Here is a 15,077-nt window from a genome sequence, read left to right on the forward strand (position 1 = left end):
TAAAGTTCAACCACAGAATATGCAGTCCAAAATTGTTGAAAAAATGGTTAAAGTTGTGTGTCAAGCAGTTAAATCACAATATTATGTTACTGTTTTTTATGAATTTCATTTAGGCATTTATTAGCTTTTTCAATTTGTAATTTGAATGGATTTCTTTTTTTACCCAAAGAGAATATTTATGTTTGTATCTAACTGTGTAAACATGAATAAGGCTCCTTGTATTACATAATCTTCAGAACTTCAGGATCAGAAAATCTGAAATCCAAACTTCATTTATGTACGTAGCAGGAAGTGTTAAATGTAAATTGCATGATAAAGACTCAACAGATAATGCAGAGGGAGATAACAACATAGCAAAGTTCCTTGGCCAAAGATTTTTTTGTTTCCCAAAGAGTAGAATGTGGGCACTTGTGAGATTATTAGAAAAAAAGGGGAAAGAGTATCTTATTCTTGAAATAACTCAAAAATTTTATTTTCTTATTGTTTTAGTTGTTGTTCTATATATTGTGAATGTTTTTCAGTGATGAACATTTTCTTATAACTAATTACACGTTATATGAAAGATCAGATGGTTACATACCAAGTGAATACTCTAGTGACAGGGTAGGCATAAAATGTACTGCCTTTAGCAAGACAATGCACCCCTAGGAGGGTTGGATTTTTTCATTAACTTTCAAAAGTGGAATTCATAAAGACTAGAAGTGTAAAAAGGGGGAAAGTGATCCAAAATCATGCCATGAAAAAAGGGGGGGGGGGGAGTAATTAATTTGAACGCAGAGTTCCACAGCCTGATGCCTGACTTTTTGGGGGAAACCTTAACTACTATAATTCTTTGAAAATTGGAAGATTATATTCTTATAAGTAAAAAAAGAAAAAGAAAAAGAAAAAGAAAGATGAATGAGCTTATCCCTTAAATAAGCTGTGTAATTGTAGGTTAGGGACAAATGGCCCAGGGACTGATATTCTGATATCAATTATTCTTCCAAATGGGAGTACTAGTCTACCTTGATAATGCAAGCTCTCTTATTTAAATTGCTTGAACTCTTCGCTTGTAGTAGCCTACATCATGTAGCTGGTGCCAACTTTCCTTGTACCATCTTTACTAGGCATTTAAGGACTCTGCTTGACCATCTCTAGGTTTTCAATCTATTCACCTATCCTTGCCTATTTGAAAGTATCTTACATTGGTAGAGACCGGCCCACACCTTCGGCCAACAAGATGCAATTCTATGTTCAAGCCAATGCATAATTTTATTCTTTGAATCTATAGCCACTTGTGACTTCACACACTCTTTGCTTTTCTTTCCCCTTCTTTGTTTTGCTTCCATTCAGAATACCAGCTTTCAGTTTGAAAGGTCTGATTCTTCCCTCTTAAGTTACCCGTACTTACTTAAAAATTGCTGAGCAATTCCATTTACTACTTTAATTCTGTAAGATTTTTCTCCAGACAGTAGGTAATTCATCTTCAGTTGAGACCGTCAGATTTTAGGGAGGCTACCGTGTGAGGTAAGTAACTCTGAGGACTTTTTCTCAGTTAATTATGTGGTGTTTGAAATAGTATCTGATTCTGGACTTACTGGGAAGCTGGTTCAAACTAGGGGCATATTAGGGAATCTTGAAGTTGAAATACTTCAGTATTCTAATTATAGAATTATACAGTATTCTAATTACAATCAGTACGACTCATATAAATTTTATATATTTTGATTTCTTCTTTCAGTCTCTAAGATAGACTCAATTCTCTGTCATGTACATTAAAATACAGGTGATTTTTCTGCTCAGGAAAATTCTATGCAAATTTGTTTTAATGTAAGGCTTCAACAAAGCTTACTTTCTTGAAAAAGTATATTCACTTTTATAATTTTGAGGTATTTATAAGGGCGAGAGTTTATCTCATTTGTTTCCAAAAGCCCATCTCCTCAGGTAATTGATGAATATCTTTAAAAATAATTTAGTTAAGGAAATTCTACATATCCTGCCCTAAAAAAACTGACCACACTTTCTCATTTTATACTTGGAAATTATTGGATAGGATAGAAAATTTGAGTGGCTTGTGAGGCATCCAGAATCTCATACATGATGCAAATAGAATGTGAAAACAGGTTTATGTTCCCAAATATTTTTAGTGTACATACTACTTCTTACCAAATGTCAAGGAAAATAGATTTCAAGGGTGGGAATAGACAAGAGAAGACTTCAGTTTAATTCTTCTTGAGATTGAGCTGATGGGATGATCACGTTATTAGTCTGCTTTCAGAAAAAAGAATGATCCTTTGTTTCTGTCAAAATTTCTCTACCCTTCTAAAGATGCCCAAATGATTTTACTTTAGAAAAAGCTTTTTTTATTCCACAATTAGAAGTGAGGTTTTATATAAAAGCACGGTAAGGGAGAATCATAATGAATTAGACTATACATAGGATTAAATGACTTATAGTGAGGGTCTGCCTTTATTTCTGTTTGCTCAGGTGAGGTCCCATTTATGCCAGTTGTCATGCTCTCCTGCCTGTTTTAAACTTTTAACAAAATCTGAATTAAACGGTCACTTAGAATTGTTCCAGTGTTTGACAGGAAGCAGAGTTTAACAGGAGAATGACAATGTGAAAAAGGAAAAAGAAAAAAAGAAAAGGAAAGAAAGAAAGAGAGAAAGAGAGAAAGAAAGAAAGAAAGAAAGAAAGAAAGAAAGAAAGAAAGAAAGAAAGAAAGAAAGAAGGAAAGGAGGGAAGGAAGGAAGGAAGGAAGAGAAAGAGAGGAAGAAAGAAAGAAAGAAAGAGAGGAAGAAAGAAAGAAAGAAAGAGAGGAAGGAAGAGAAGAAGAAAGAAAGAAAGAAAGAAAGAAAGAAAGAAAGAAAGAGAAAGAAAGTGGAAGAAAGAAAAGAAAGAGGGAGAAAGAAAAGAAAGAGAGGAAGGAAGAGAGGAAGAGAGGAAGAAAGAAAGAAAGAAAGAAAGAAAGAAAGAAAGAAAGAAAGAAGGAGGAAAGGAGGGAAGGAGGGAAGGAAGGAAGGAGGGAAGGAAGGAAGGAAGAAAGAGAAAGAGAGGAAGAAAGAAAGAAAGAGAGAAGAAGAAAGAAAGAAAGAAAGAAAGAAAGAAAGAAAGAAAGAGAAAGAAAGAGGAAGAAAGAAAAGAAAGAGGGAGAAAGAAAAGAAAGAGAGGAAGGAAGAGAGGAAGAAAAGAAGAAAGAAAGAAAGAAAGAAGAAAGAAAGAAAGACCCCCGCCCCCTCCCTCCGCCCTCCCTCCCCCCCCCCTCCCTCCCCCCTCCCCCCCCCCCCTCCCTCCCCTCCTTCCCTTCTTCCTTGGGTGGCCGCTTTCTTCTTTCCTGCCTTCCGCCGCCCTCCCCGCGCTTCGCCCTCCCGCCCCCCCCTCTCCCCCCCTCCTCCTCTCTTCCTTCCTCCTGCCTCCCCCCTCCCGCGCTCCCCGACCTCCCTCCTCCCGCCCGCCCCTCCGCCCAGAAGAAGAGAAAGCTCCTGGTGCTTGGAGCCTTCCGTCCTGCCGTCCGTAAGAAGGAAGGAAGGAAGGAAGGAAGGGAGGGAGAAACCTAGCTACATTCTGTTGAATCTGCTATTACTAGAGAGAGAAGAGTGAGAAAGCAGAGGGTGAGATCCCAGAATTTAATTGTCACTACCATTGCAGTGTTGCTTAAGACTAAACTAAAACCCATTAGTTTTTTAAGTATTCACATTTTATGCCAACATTTACATATGCAACATGAGTGAAAATCGGTTTCATTTATGATGATGTGTTTCCCACATCAACAGAGAGGGAAGTGGGGAACTTCAGCGAGGTAATCCTAGTCTTCATTTGCATTTGAACTCTTTTGCTTATTTGAATAAGTAGAAATTAAAGTTCACTGGCATGAACTGAAAGGACAAATTTATTATGTTCTTCCTTGTAGAGGAATCTATAGTCCTAAATTTTTCAAGAAAGAGTGAAATAGATTCTATTTTTAATTCAAATATTACACATTTGAAATATTTTGATAACTGGATTAAAATAGAATTTCATATGAATCACAGACCTACCTCTATGAGGAATAACTTCCAAACTCAGATTTCAAAGGGACAAAATAAATGTCTTAATTAAGTAAGTATTTAAAACATTTTGACCTAAAAATTAAATAAAGTTATAATTGCAGGTAATCATTTAGGTAAAATAATTGCAATAAATATTAGACACAGAAAAAAAGGTCCTTACCTATAGAGTAATATTGATTTTTGAGAAATCTCCAATATAGAAAAGGGCAAGGGTCATGAAGAATGAAATCTCTAAAATAACCAATAGAAAGACAAAATTACATATAATAACATGCATAATTTTTTTTTCAGTATCAAAAAAAGTCACATTAAAGCAAGTTTAGATACTGGTACCAGATTATCATTGCCACAAATGTGCTCCAGTGTTGTTCTTTGAGTATCACTAGTCACTAGCTTTGTAACAATTTGGTGATGGACTTCAAAAGCCTAATAAACCCATTTTCCAAGACTTATTTCCATAAAGCTAATCTCACAGTATTGCACATTGTAAGCAAGCTTAGAAACAATGTGAATGTCAACCAACTGAGGAATTATGTATTAAATTATTCAATATTCTGTGTAAAAACTGTACTTTACATAAAAAGGCATACTTGATAGTATAAAATACTATTATATAATAGCATTGATTTAATACACTATTTTGATAATAGTGTTAATATATTATTATATACGTTATATAATATACATATAATTGAAAGTATGCTAAGATTAAAAAAATTTATGCATAGGCATAGAAGTAATATTAATAGTTATTATATGGGAGCATCAAGTGTTCCAGTTGGCTTTTTTTTTTTCTTATTTTCAAATATTCTTTAGTGTAGTTATCTGCTTTGTAGTTTTTTAAATTCAGGGCATGAGTCAATACGAACAAAGTGGGACAAAAATGCTTTTAAAATTTGAGGAATTATGGAGGATGCTGAAATCTCTCCCTTTGTGAAGAATGCTGGGGGGATCTCTAGGGACTCATTAGTGAGTTTCAGTGCTTTAAATAATCATGGTCAGGGCTGGGGATACCTTTGCAGCGAAAGAGAGATTTGGGGGCCCATCTGTCCCTCGTGGGCTTTAACATTTCCCAGGGACCAGAAACAATCACTGTGCTTGGTCTCTACTAACCAGCCACCATCTGAATTTACAGTGAAATAATGAAGAGTTCTCTAAGGAACTCGTTCTTATCAAACTTCTGATTGGCAGGGTTGAGTGGGCATTCTCTTCTCTCTCCTTCATGTGAATTGCTGCTGAAGGCTTGCTTTTCATTTCCCCCGTGGTTTAGCTCAATAGAGGGGGAAAAAAAAAAGAGAAACTGAAGAAGGACACACATCAGGAAAACAGCTGATAAAGCCCTGGTGTAAAGGTTGTAATATCTCAAGAGTTAAAAGCTGAAAAGTCTGTAATATGAGTCTCATCCAGAAAAGCCTGGCTGAGAATATACTTTTCATAGTTACGAATCTATCAGTCATAACTTAGTTTTGATGAAACATGTAGATGGTCTGTGGCATAAATTGAAACCATACCTCACACAGTGTGACTCAGGAAATACTTATGAAATGAATGAATTGATATCTACTTTGAATTATTGGAAAACAGCATACTGCCTCCGATTTGTCATATGCTTCCAAGAAAATCTCTTAATCTCTTTAAATCTCATTGCTTTTCATCTGTAGAATGGATAAAGCAGTGTTTCATAGGGCTATTGGGGAAAGTAAAGTAAATCATATTTATGAATCACTAAGCACTAAGCCCTCTGTTATTAGTGGGTTCTTACTACTTTCTAATTTGCTATTACACCTGAATTTTTTGCTTGATTTTTTCTAATATGGGTTCTATTCAAGTCTGTGGGCTTGCTTGGATGGAGATATTTGGAGCCATCATATTCTGGGAAAGTGAAGCTTTTAGACCAGTGCTCTCCACTAGAAATCTGTTGGGAGCCACAGAGGTAATTTAAAATTTTCTAGTAGCCACATTAAAAATGTAAAAAAGAAAAAGGTAAAACTAATTTAATCTACGTTATTTAACAAAGATATCCAAAGTATTAGCATTTCAGAATGTAGTCAATATAGAAATTTTAATGTGATATGTTGCTTATCTTCTTTCGTACTAAGAAGTCTTTGATTCTCGATATAATTTGTACTTACAGAACATCTCCATTCAGAAAAGTCACGTTTCAGGTCCTCAACAGTCTCATGTGGTTTGTGATGCCGTACTGCATAGTGCAGATCTATATGGTACCAATAGGAACTGTTTGTCTAAATAACCTATCAGTTCCTAAGTGTGATAAAATATTGCTTAAGTAAAATAACTATCTATGCATAATTAAACATCAGGTTTAAACAGAAAACCCCCTCTTTGGGGAGACAATACCCCCTAGTATTATGTAAATCAGCTTTTTCACTCTTTTTTCTATTAAAAATTTATATATTAGTTATTGCTTTCATTTAACTAATCATACGAGAGTTGTATGTTATTAATCACTGATTTCCGGCTGAAATAAGGAAAATACACACCACTTGACTCTGAAAGTTTTCCCTGGACTGCCTTTTTTCTAATAATTTGCAACTTATTTCTCAGAGTTCAGAGCTCTTGTGGTTTTAATTCAACATGGAACTATCATTTTCAAATATCCAACACCTAAAAAAATGTAAGCTAAACACTCAGATTTTACAGTGTACAAATGTGTCAAGGATAATGTCAGGTAAAATCAGTTAAGGTTATTATCATCTCACAGCCAAAGTGTATGATCTGGATTGGTGGTTTTCAATCTGAATTCTAATTGTGAGAACTAGAGCCTAGTGTGGGAGAGAAGTATATGGTGGGGATTCCCACCACTAACATATCACTCCATCCCTATACAGTTACACACCTTCTGTTTTTAGCCTTCTAAAAAATATATATATATATATGTAAGTTTCAGGTGTATAGCATTATAGTTCAACATCTGTATACACTACAGAGTAATCATTGCCACAAACCGAGTTACCATCCAGTGGAGACCCTTCACCCATTTTACCCTCCCACAACCTCCTTCCCCTCTACTAACCACTAATCTATTTGCTGTATCGTTGAGTTTGTTTCCATTTTATTTTATTTGTTCATTGTGGTTTTTCAGATTCCATATATAAGTGAAATTGTATGGTGTTTTCTCCCTCTGTCTGACTTATTTCACTTTGCATAATACCCTCAAGGTCCCTCCTTGTCACAAATGGCAGGATTTCATTATTTTTTATGGTTGAGTAGTATTCCACTGTATATAGAAAGATCTTCTTCATCCCTTCATTCATCGATGGATCCTTCAGTTGTTTCCATACCTTGGCTAATGTAAATAATGCTACAATAAACATAGGGGTGTATATACTTTTCCAAAATACTGGTTTTTGGTGATCTTCAGATAAATACCCAAAGTGAAATAGATAGGTCATGTGGTAGTTCTATTCTTAATTTGGGGGGGTAGAAATCTCCATATTCTTTTCTATATTAGCTGCACCAATTTACAGTTCTACCAACAGTGTACAAGGGTTCTCTTTTCTCCACATCTTCTCTAACATTTGTTACTCTTTCTTCAATAATAGTCATTCTAACAGGTGTGAGGTAATATCCCATTGTGGTTTTGATTTGCATTTTTCTGATAATTGGTGATGTTTTGTACCTGTTTATGTAACTGTTGCCCATCTGTATGTCTTCTTTGGAATAAAGATATCTCTTCAGATCCTATGCCCCTTTTTTAAATTGGTGTGTTGATTGTTGCTGTCTGTCACTGAGTTGTATGAGTTCTTTATATACTCTGGATATTAACCCCTTATTGGATACATCATTTGCAAACATCCTCTCCCATTCAAATAGGTTGACTTTTCATTCTGAAGATGATTTCCTTCACTGTGTAGAAACTTTTTCATTTCGTATAGTCCTATTTGTTTATTTTTGCAATTATTTTCCTTGCCTTTGGAGTCAGAGCCACACAACATCACTAAAACTAAAGTCAATAAAGGTACTGCCTACATTTTCTTCTAGGAATTTTATTGTTTTGGGTCTTACATTCAAGTCTTTAATCCATTTTGAGTTAATTTTTGTATATGATGTTAGATAGTGGTCTAGTTTCATTCGTTTGTATGTGACTGTCCACCTTTCTCAGCACCATCTATTGAAGAGACATTTCTCTGTTGTGTGTTCTTTGCTATTTTGTCATATATTAATTGTCTATATGTGTGTGTGTGTGTGTTTCTGGGCTCTCAGTTCTGTTCCATTGATTTATACGTGGGCTTTTGTGGCAGCACCATACTCTTTTGATTATTATAGATTTGTAGTGTAGTCTGAAATTAGAATGCATGCTACCTACAGCTTTGTTCTTTCTCAAGGTTGTTTTGGTTATTTGGGGTATGTTGTGTTCCATACAATTTTTTAAATTATTTGTTCTATTTTTAAAAAATATGCCTTGGTATTTTGATGGTGATTGCATTAGATCTGTATATTGCTTTGGGTAGTATGAACATTTTAGCAATATTAATTCTTCTAATCCATGCCAATATGGTATTTTCTTTTATTGGTATCCTTTTCAATTTCTTTCATTAATATCTTGAAGTTTTTAGTGTACAAGTTACTTACCTCCTTGGTTAAGCTTAATCCTATGTATTTTATTTTTTATTGTGATTGCAAATGAGATTGTTTCTTAATTTATCTTTTTGATAATTTATCACTAGTGTGTAGAATTGCCAAAGATCTCTGTACAGTGATTTTGTTTACTGTGACTTTACTAAATTTATTTATCAGTTTTAACAAATTTTTGATGAAGTCTTTACGTTTTGTTTTTTTTTAATATACAGTATCACATTATCTTCAAATAGTGACAGTTTTACTTTCTCCTTTCCAATTTGAATTTATTTATTTTTCTTGCCTAATTGCTGTGGCTAGTAATATGTTGAATAAAAGCGGTGAGAGAGAGCATCCTTGTCTTGTTTTGATCTTAAAGGAAAATACTTCAGCTTTTCACCATTGATAATAATATTAGCTGTGGGTTTCTCATATATGATCTTAATTACATTGAGGTAAATTCCCTCCATGCCTGCTTTGTTGAGACTTTATCATAAATGAATATTGAATTTTGTCAGATGTTTTTCTTATGCATAATCATAAGATTTTGATCCTCCATTTTGTTAATGTGATGTATCACATTAATTGATTTGTGAATACTGCATCATGCTTGGATCCCCCAAATAAATCTCACTTGTTTCTGATGTATGCACCTTTTAATATATTGTTGGATTTAATTTGCTAGTATTTTGTTGAGGATTTTTGCATCTATGTTCATTAAGAATATTGGCCTGCAATTTCCTTTTTTTGTGTGTGTTGTCTTTGTCTGATTTTGGTATTAAGCTAATGATAGCTTTGCAAAATGTGTTGGAAACTTTCACTCCTCCTCAAGTTTTTGGAAGATTTTGAGAAGGATAGTTATTAACTATTCTTTGAATTTTATTTGTGAAAAATTCATTAGCAAAATCATCTGATCCTGGGCTTTTCTTTGTTTGGAGATTGTCATTGATGAATTCAATCATCTTATTAATAATTGATCTGGTCAGATTTTTTTTTCTATTGCCTCTAAATTCAGTCTTGGTAGGTTGTATATTTCTAATAATATTTCCATTTCTTCTAGGTTTTCCAGTTTGTTGGCATATAATTATTTATAATTGCCTCTTGTGATCCTTTATATTTCTGTAGTATCAATTGTGATATCTTTCTATTTCTGATTTTTATTTATTATTTTTGGTATTTTCTATCTGTTTGCTGAAGTCCAGATTGTGTTCATCCATCCTTCTGAGTTTGGTGAGCATTTTTATGACCAGTACTTTTAATTCTTTATCAGGTAGAACGCTTATCTCTGTTTTATTGGGTTCTTTTTCTGAGGTTATGGAAAAAAAAATTTTATATCTCCTTTTGTTACCTAATTCTCTGTATTTGTTTCTATGTACTAAATAAATCAGGTATCTCTATCAGCACCAAAAACAGTGGCTTATGTAGCAAATGTTGTGTAGGGCTCAGAAGAGCAATCCTATGCAGCCATCAGAGCCCAGCACTCAAGGAGTGTCCTCTATGTGGGCTTTTGGGATAAGGCAGCAGTTACCACTGCAGTGCACTAGTGGGCAGGGCTACCCCCCAGCATAGCTGCAGGGTCTGTCCATGGCAACTACAGAGTGCTGGTGGGTGACGTTATTGCTCAGCTGCATGTGAGGTCCAGCTGAGGCTTAGGGGTGTATGGGGCTCTCAGTAGGGCATGCTCACTGCTGATAAAATGTTGGTGGAACTTTCTAAAGTGGCACCTGCAAGGACTAGTATTAACAATGTAGCCCGAGATCCCAAAATTGTCTCTCACCAATGTTTCAGTCCCCCAGGAATGTCCCAGATGATTCCTGCCTCTCTGGTACGAGCTTCAAGATTAGTAATGAAAAGGTCCATGCATTTTTCAATATGGTGCTTTTGCAGTGGTTTTGGGGGCAAGTCTGCATGTCAGACCTTTGAGGGCAGGTTTTCCATTCCCTGTACTTCTACAGTTTTCCTGGATGTATTCCCCTATTAGTTTTTAAAATTAAGTGTTTTGGGGGCTTGTCTGTCCTATGCAGGATCTAAGTGTTGCATTACCTGATGTGGAGCTGAAATTCCTCAGTCTTCAAGAATAATAACCTCACCTTTGTGATCTTTCACAAGTGTTGATTGCCACTGCTGGATGGTTTTTTTTTCCCCTTTGGTGTTACCATATCTCTGTTTCTCCTACCTGTCTTGATGGTGTCTTTTTACTCTTTGTTCTGAAGCCTCTGTTCATCCAGTTTTTAGGTCCCTATAAGAGGAACTTATTTCACATGTCACTGTGTCCTAGGGAGGAGATGAGTTTAGAATATCTCTACACTGCCATCTTGAACCCTTATTTTTATCTATTTTATGCATATCTACCTCAATGTAAGACTGTACTTGAGCATAAATAAATAAATAAGCAAGTACATAAATAAATAAATATTCTTGAGCCAATGGACGTAAAATTATTTCACTGTGACCTCCAAGTTAAGAAGTAACAGTAAATCGAGAATATCATTCTTAAGTAAATGATGGTATGATGTGACATAATATAATCCTGCTATGAGTGTTCTTCCAGGAAATTAAAAATTTTGAGCTTCATGATTGAAGGTGGGTCTACTTAGGACCTAAAGGTAAAAACTAATTTCTTCAAGCAACATATAACTGGAATCAACCCCAGAAAGTTTTAGAAAAAGTGGGACATTACACAATGGGATGTGATTAATATGTCTTGATTTGTCTGTGGTTGCGTCATGTTTTAAGCAAACCCAGTACTTGTCTTTTGTGCCCAGCTTTATCTATCATATCCATCTCTCTTTTGCGTAACCTACAGAGTTATGGAGTGGGGCAATTATTCTATGTATGCCGACTTCGTCCTCCTGGGCCTGTTCAGCAACACTCGCGTTCCCTGGCTTCTCTTTGTCCTCATCTTCCTGGTATTTGTCATCTCCATAGCCAGCAACACCGTCATGATCATTCTCATCCACATGGATTCCCACCTCCACACTCCAATGTATTTTCTGCTCAGCCAGCTTTCCATCATGGACATTCTGTACATTTCCACCATTGTGCCCAAGATGCTGGTTGACCAGATGGTGGGCCAGAGGGCCATTTCCTTTGCAGGATGCACTGCCCAGCATTTCCTCTACTTGACCTTAGCAGGGGCTGAGTTCTTCCTTTTAGGACTCATGTCCTATGGCCGCTATGTCGCCATCTGCAACCCTCTGCGCTATCCTGTCCTGATGAGCTGCAAGATCTGCTTATTGATTGTGGTGGCAGCTTGGCTGGGAGGGTCCATAGATGGCTTCTTGCTCATGCCAGTCACATGCAGTTCCCTTTCTGTGCTTCCCGGGAAATCAATCACTTCTTCTGTGAGGTACCTGCCCTTCTGAAGCTCTCGTGTGTGGACACATCAGCCTATGAGACAGCCATGTATGTCTGCTGCATCATGATGCTCCTCATTCCTTTCTCTGTCGTCTCGGCCTCTTATACAAGGATTCTCCTGACTGTTTACAGGATGAGTGAAGCAGAGGGGAGGCGAAAGGCAGTGGCCACTTTGCTCCTCCCACATGGTGGTTGTCAGCCTCTTTTACGGGGCTGCCATGTACACCTATGTGCTGCCTCACTCTTACCATACCCCTGAGCAGGACAAGGCTGTGTCTGCCTTCTACACTATCCTCACTCCCTTGCTCAACCCGCTCATTTACAGTCTCAGAAACAGAGACGTCACAGGGGCCCTACAGAAAGCTCGGGGGAGGTGCTTGTCCTCAGGAAGGTAAACACCTTCTAAAGAAACCGTATTTCCTGCTAGAGGTTTGAAGAAAAGAAATAGGACTTCATCATCACCTTTGGATTTGAATATTGTCTGCCTGAAAATAACAGGTCACCCCTATGTCAGCAATCGTGAGGCATTCTGGGATTTGGAAAGCTGACAGTGAGATTTTGAAGATTTCATCATTTTTTGAAAACCATAAGGGTTCTGAACAATGGATGGTTTTGAATGGAGTGGGAATAAAACAGGGATTTCAGTAGTCACACATCTGCTTTCAGCAAACCCTGCATTCCTCTGAAGACCATGCAGTTGTCTGTTTCCTACTATGTCAGTCATCCCAAAAGAAATGTGTATCTTCAGCTACTCCACTAACTTCTCGCTACAGTCTCTCCTCAGACACTCTACAAATCGACTGCTTCAAAGACATCAACATGTCAAGTATTATTCTGATTATATTTCAAATATTATTTCAATATCTGATTGATCTTTTTTACAGGTGATTTTGGGGCTTCCAAATGTTTTATTCAATCAAGTATCTGATTGATCTTTTTACAGGTGATTTTGGGGCTTCCAAATTTTTTATTCAATCAAGGCAGTATTGGCATTATCATTATTCTTTTTTAAAAATTGGTTTGCGTCTATATAATTAATTTTCTTAGTTGAATTCCATTAGCATGGCTAGTAGACAAAAGAGTACACATCAATTTTTGGAGGAGACCAACTCCTTTTCTTTTTCTCCATAAAATTTTGCTAAAATCATCCCAGAATGGTGGATTCAATGTAAAAAAACAACGTGGTTTTGAGGCTTTGGTGAACTTCGATGGCTTCTACATTTTCTATTCTCTTAATGATATAATCTAATGGGAACAACCAGGGCAGTTTTAAATCCCATATTTTTCACTATATTTAAATTGTCTGATGGCCTAATATATTTCATTTTCAAAGATTTTAATGCAAAAGAAAGGGGCTTTTCTGAGATTTATTCTTTTGGAAATCAATATATGCTACTCACTATTTTGAATTTTCATAATATTTTCATTTAGCTTAGTTTATTTCATCATTTAAATACTCATAATTGACCAGTATTTTTCTGAAGTACAGAAATTAATTTTTATCTTTTCTCTTTTCCACACTTTTCTCCACTTGATTAAACTCATTATATTTTGAGTCCTGAGTCTTTCTATATTTCTACATTTCTATATTGGAGTTTGCTTATACTTCATTATCTAACCCTAAGAATACTTTGCACTACAAAAATAAAAATGTAATTATATATAAGCTCATTTAATAATGTTTTAGTATTGGTGTGGTTTTAGTGTGTATAGGTAAGTCATCTGGGAGTTGACAAAATGTTTCAGAAAATCTAATGCTTCTACACCTTGGAAAAGAAAAGGAGAAATAGCTCATTACAGAACTTCAAAGGCATCTTATTTTTTTTATATTGCATTTCCACGTGGGTGAAAGATAACATTGTTTATTATCCTTAAATACAGGCATCTGTCCTATTTTCCCTCAGTAAAACCCATACTGGAATCAGAAGTTGGAATCAACTTTCAGACTCCACAATTGTGTCCTGATCTCCTAGGATCTCTCAATCCAGTTTTTCATTTTGTTAGAAATGTGTCTTCTCACACAGATGTCTGTGTCATGGAGAGAATGATTCAGACCAGGATTGGAAGTTTTGGCCTTTTCTGATATAGAAATGGTGAATATGTTTTAGAAATGGATTCTGGTTAGGAAAGAAATCATGAGTTTAGAAATGTTACATTCTCATTAAAAAGATGCTTTGAGATTGTAACTCTCATTAAGCTTTAGTTATACATGCATTTGCTTATCCCAGGTTGGACAAGTTAATTTCTTGAAACCCTCTTTCCCAAAGTCTTAAATTAGGATATTCTAACCTAATTATTATCTCAGAGGGATCATTTTAAGAGAATACAAGATAACCGATGCAATGCAACTTTAGCTTTGGAAGGTACTATATACCATGAGGTACTATTGTAACTGACTCATAACTGTAGAGACGGGGCGGTGAAACCTACTTTTCTCACCCATTTCTCTTCCAGGAGTGGCCCTACCTCTTGACATTGCACTTAACACAGAATTTTCTTTTGTTGAGGTGAGACTATAAAGGTGTTTGATGACCTGTAACTTTAACATAAGACCTTTAATAAAACATACAGAAAACGTTTCAAGGACCGATGTTAATCTGACCGTAACGCATCCTTGAGATAAAATAATAGTCATTGCCTCTAGTGCGTCGTGAGGGGCTGGATAGCATAAGGTCACTTCAGACTCATTTCCACTTAACTTCAGAAACTGAAGAAAACAGGCAATCGTGTCCTAATATGAAGAAAGCTTCTTCTTGGAAGGAAACTGTATAACCATCTATTAGGGCTTGAACTCCCTCCTTCCCCACCCAGTGAATTAAAAGGGGCCACATGCATTTGCTTTCCAGCTTAGCTTTAGACATACAGTTGTCACTGAAATGATATAAATTGAATGAATAAAATAAATATCACATGGTTCATAATGTATTTGTTTTCAACATCAGCTTATTTTCTCCCCTCTAGAGTAGTGTTGGGAAATTCATGCCATATCTGCCTTTCGTGGGCTCTTCTTTCCCTCAATTTTAGCTTTTTTTTCTCCCTCTTTTTTTTCCTGTGACTTCTTTTGTCTTGTCTGATGTGTACCCCTCCCTCTTCCATTCCTAACCATCCCTACCT

General features: G+C 36.0%; 1 protein-coding gene across 1 annotated transcript; it reads left to right on the forward strand.

Annotated features, from left to right (window-relative positions):
* The first annotated feature begins 11,337 nt into the window (after positions 1-11,337).
* On the forward strand, positions 11,338-12,358 carry LOC102505560 (olfactory receptor 2T27). Its single transcript, XM_014563220.2, is given in 3 exon segments — positions 11,338-11,900; positions 11,903-12,135; positions 12,137-12,358. Coding segments are annotated over 3 exon segments (939 nt in total). The 5' UTR covers positions 11,338-11,416.
* Positions 12,359-15,077: the final 2,719 nt, after the last annotated feature.

This window comes from Camelus ferus, chromosome 3 (assembly GCF_009834535.1).
Source record: "Camelus ferus isolate YT-003-E chromosome 3, BCGSAC_Cfer_1.0, whole genome shotgun sequence".
Lineage (NCBI taxonomy): Eukaryota > Metazoa > Chordata > Mammalia > Artiodactyla > Camelidae > Camelus > Camelus ferus.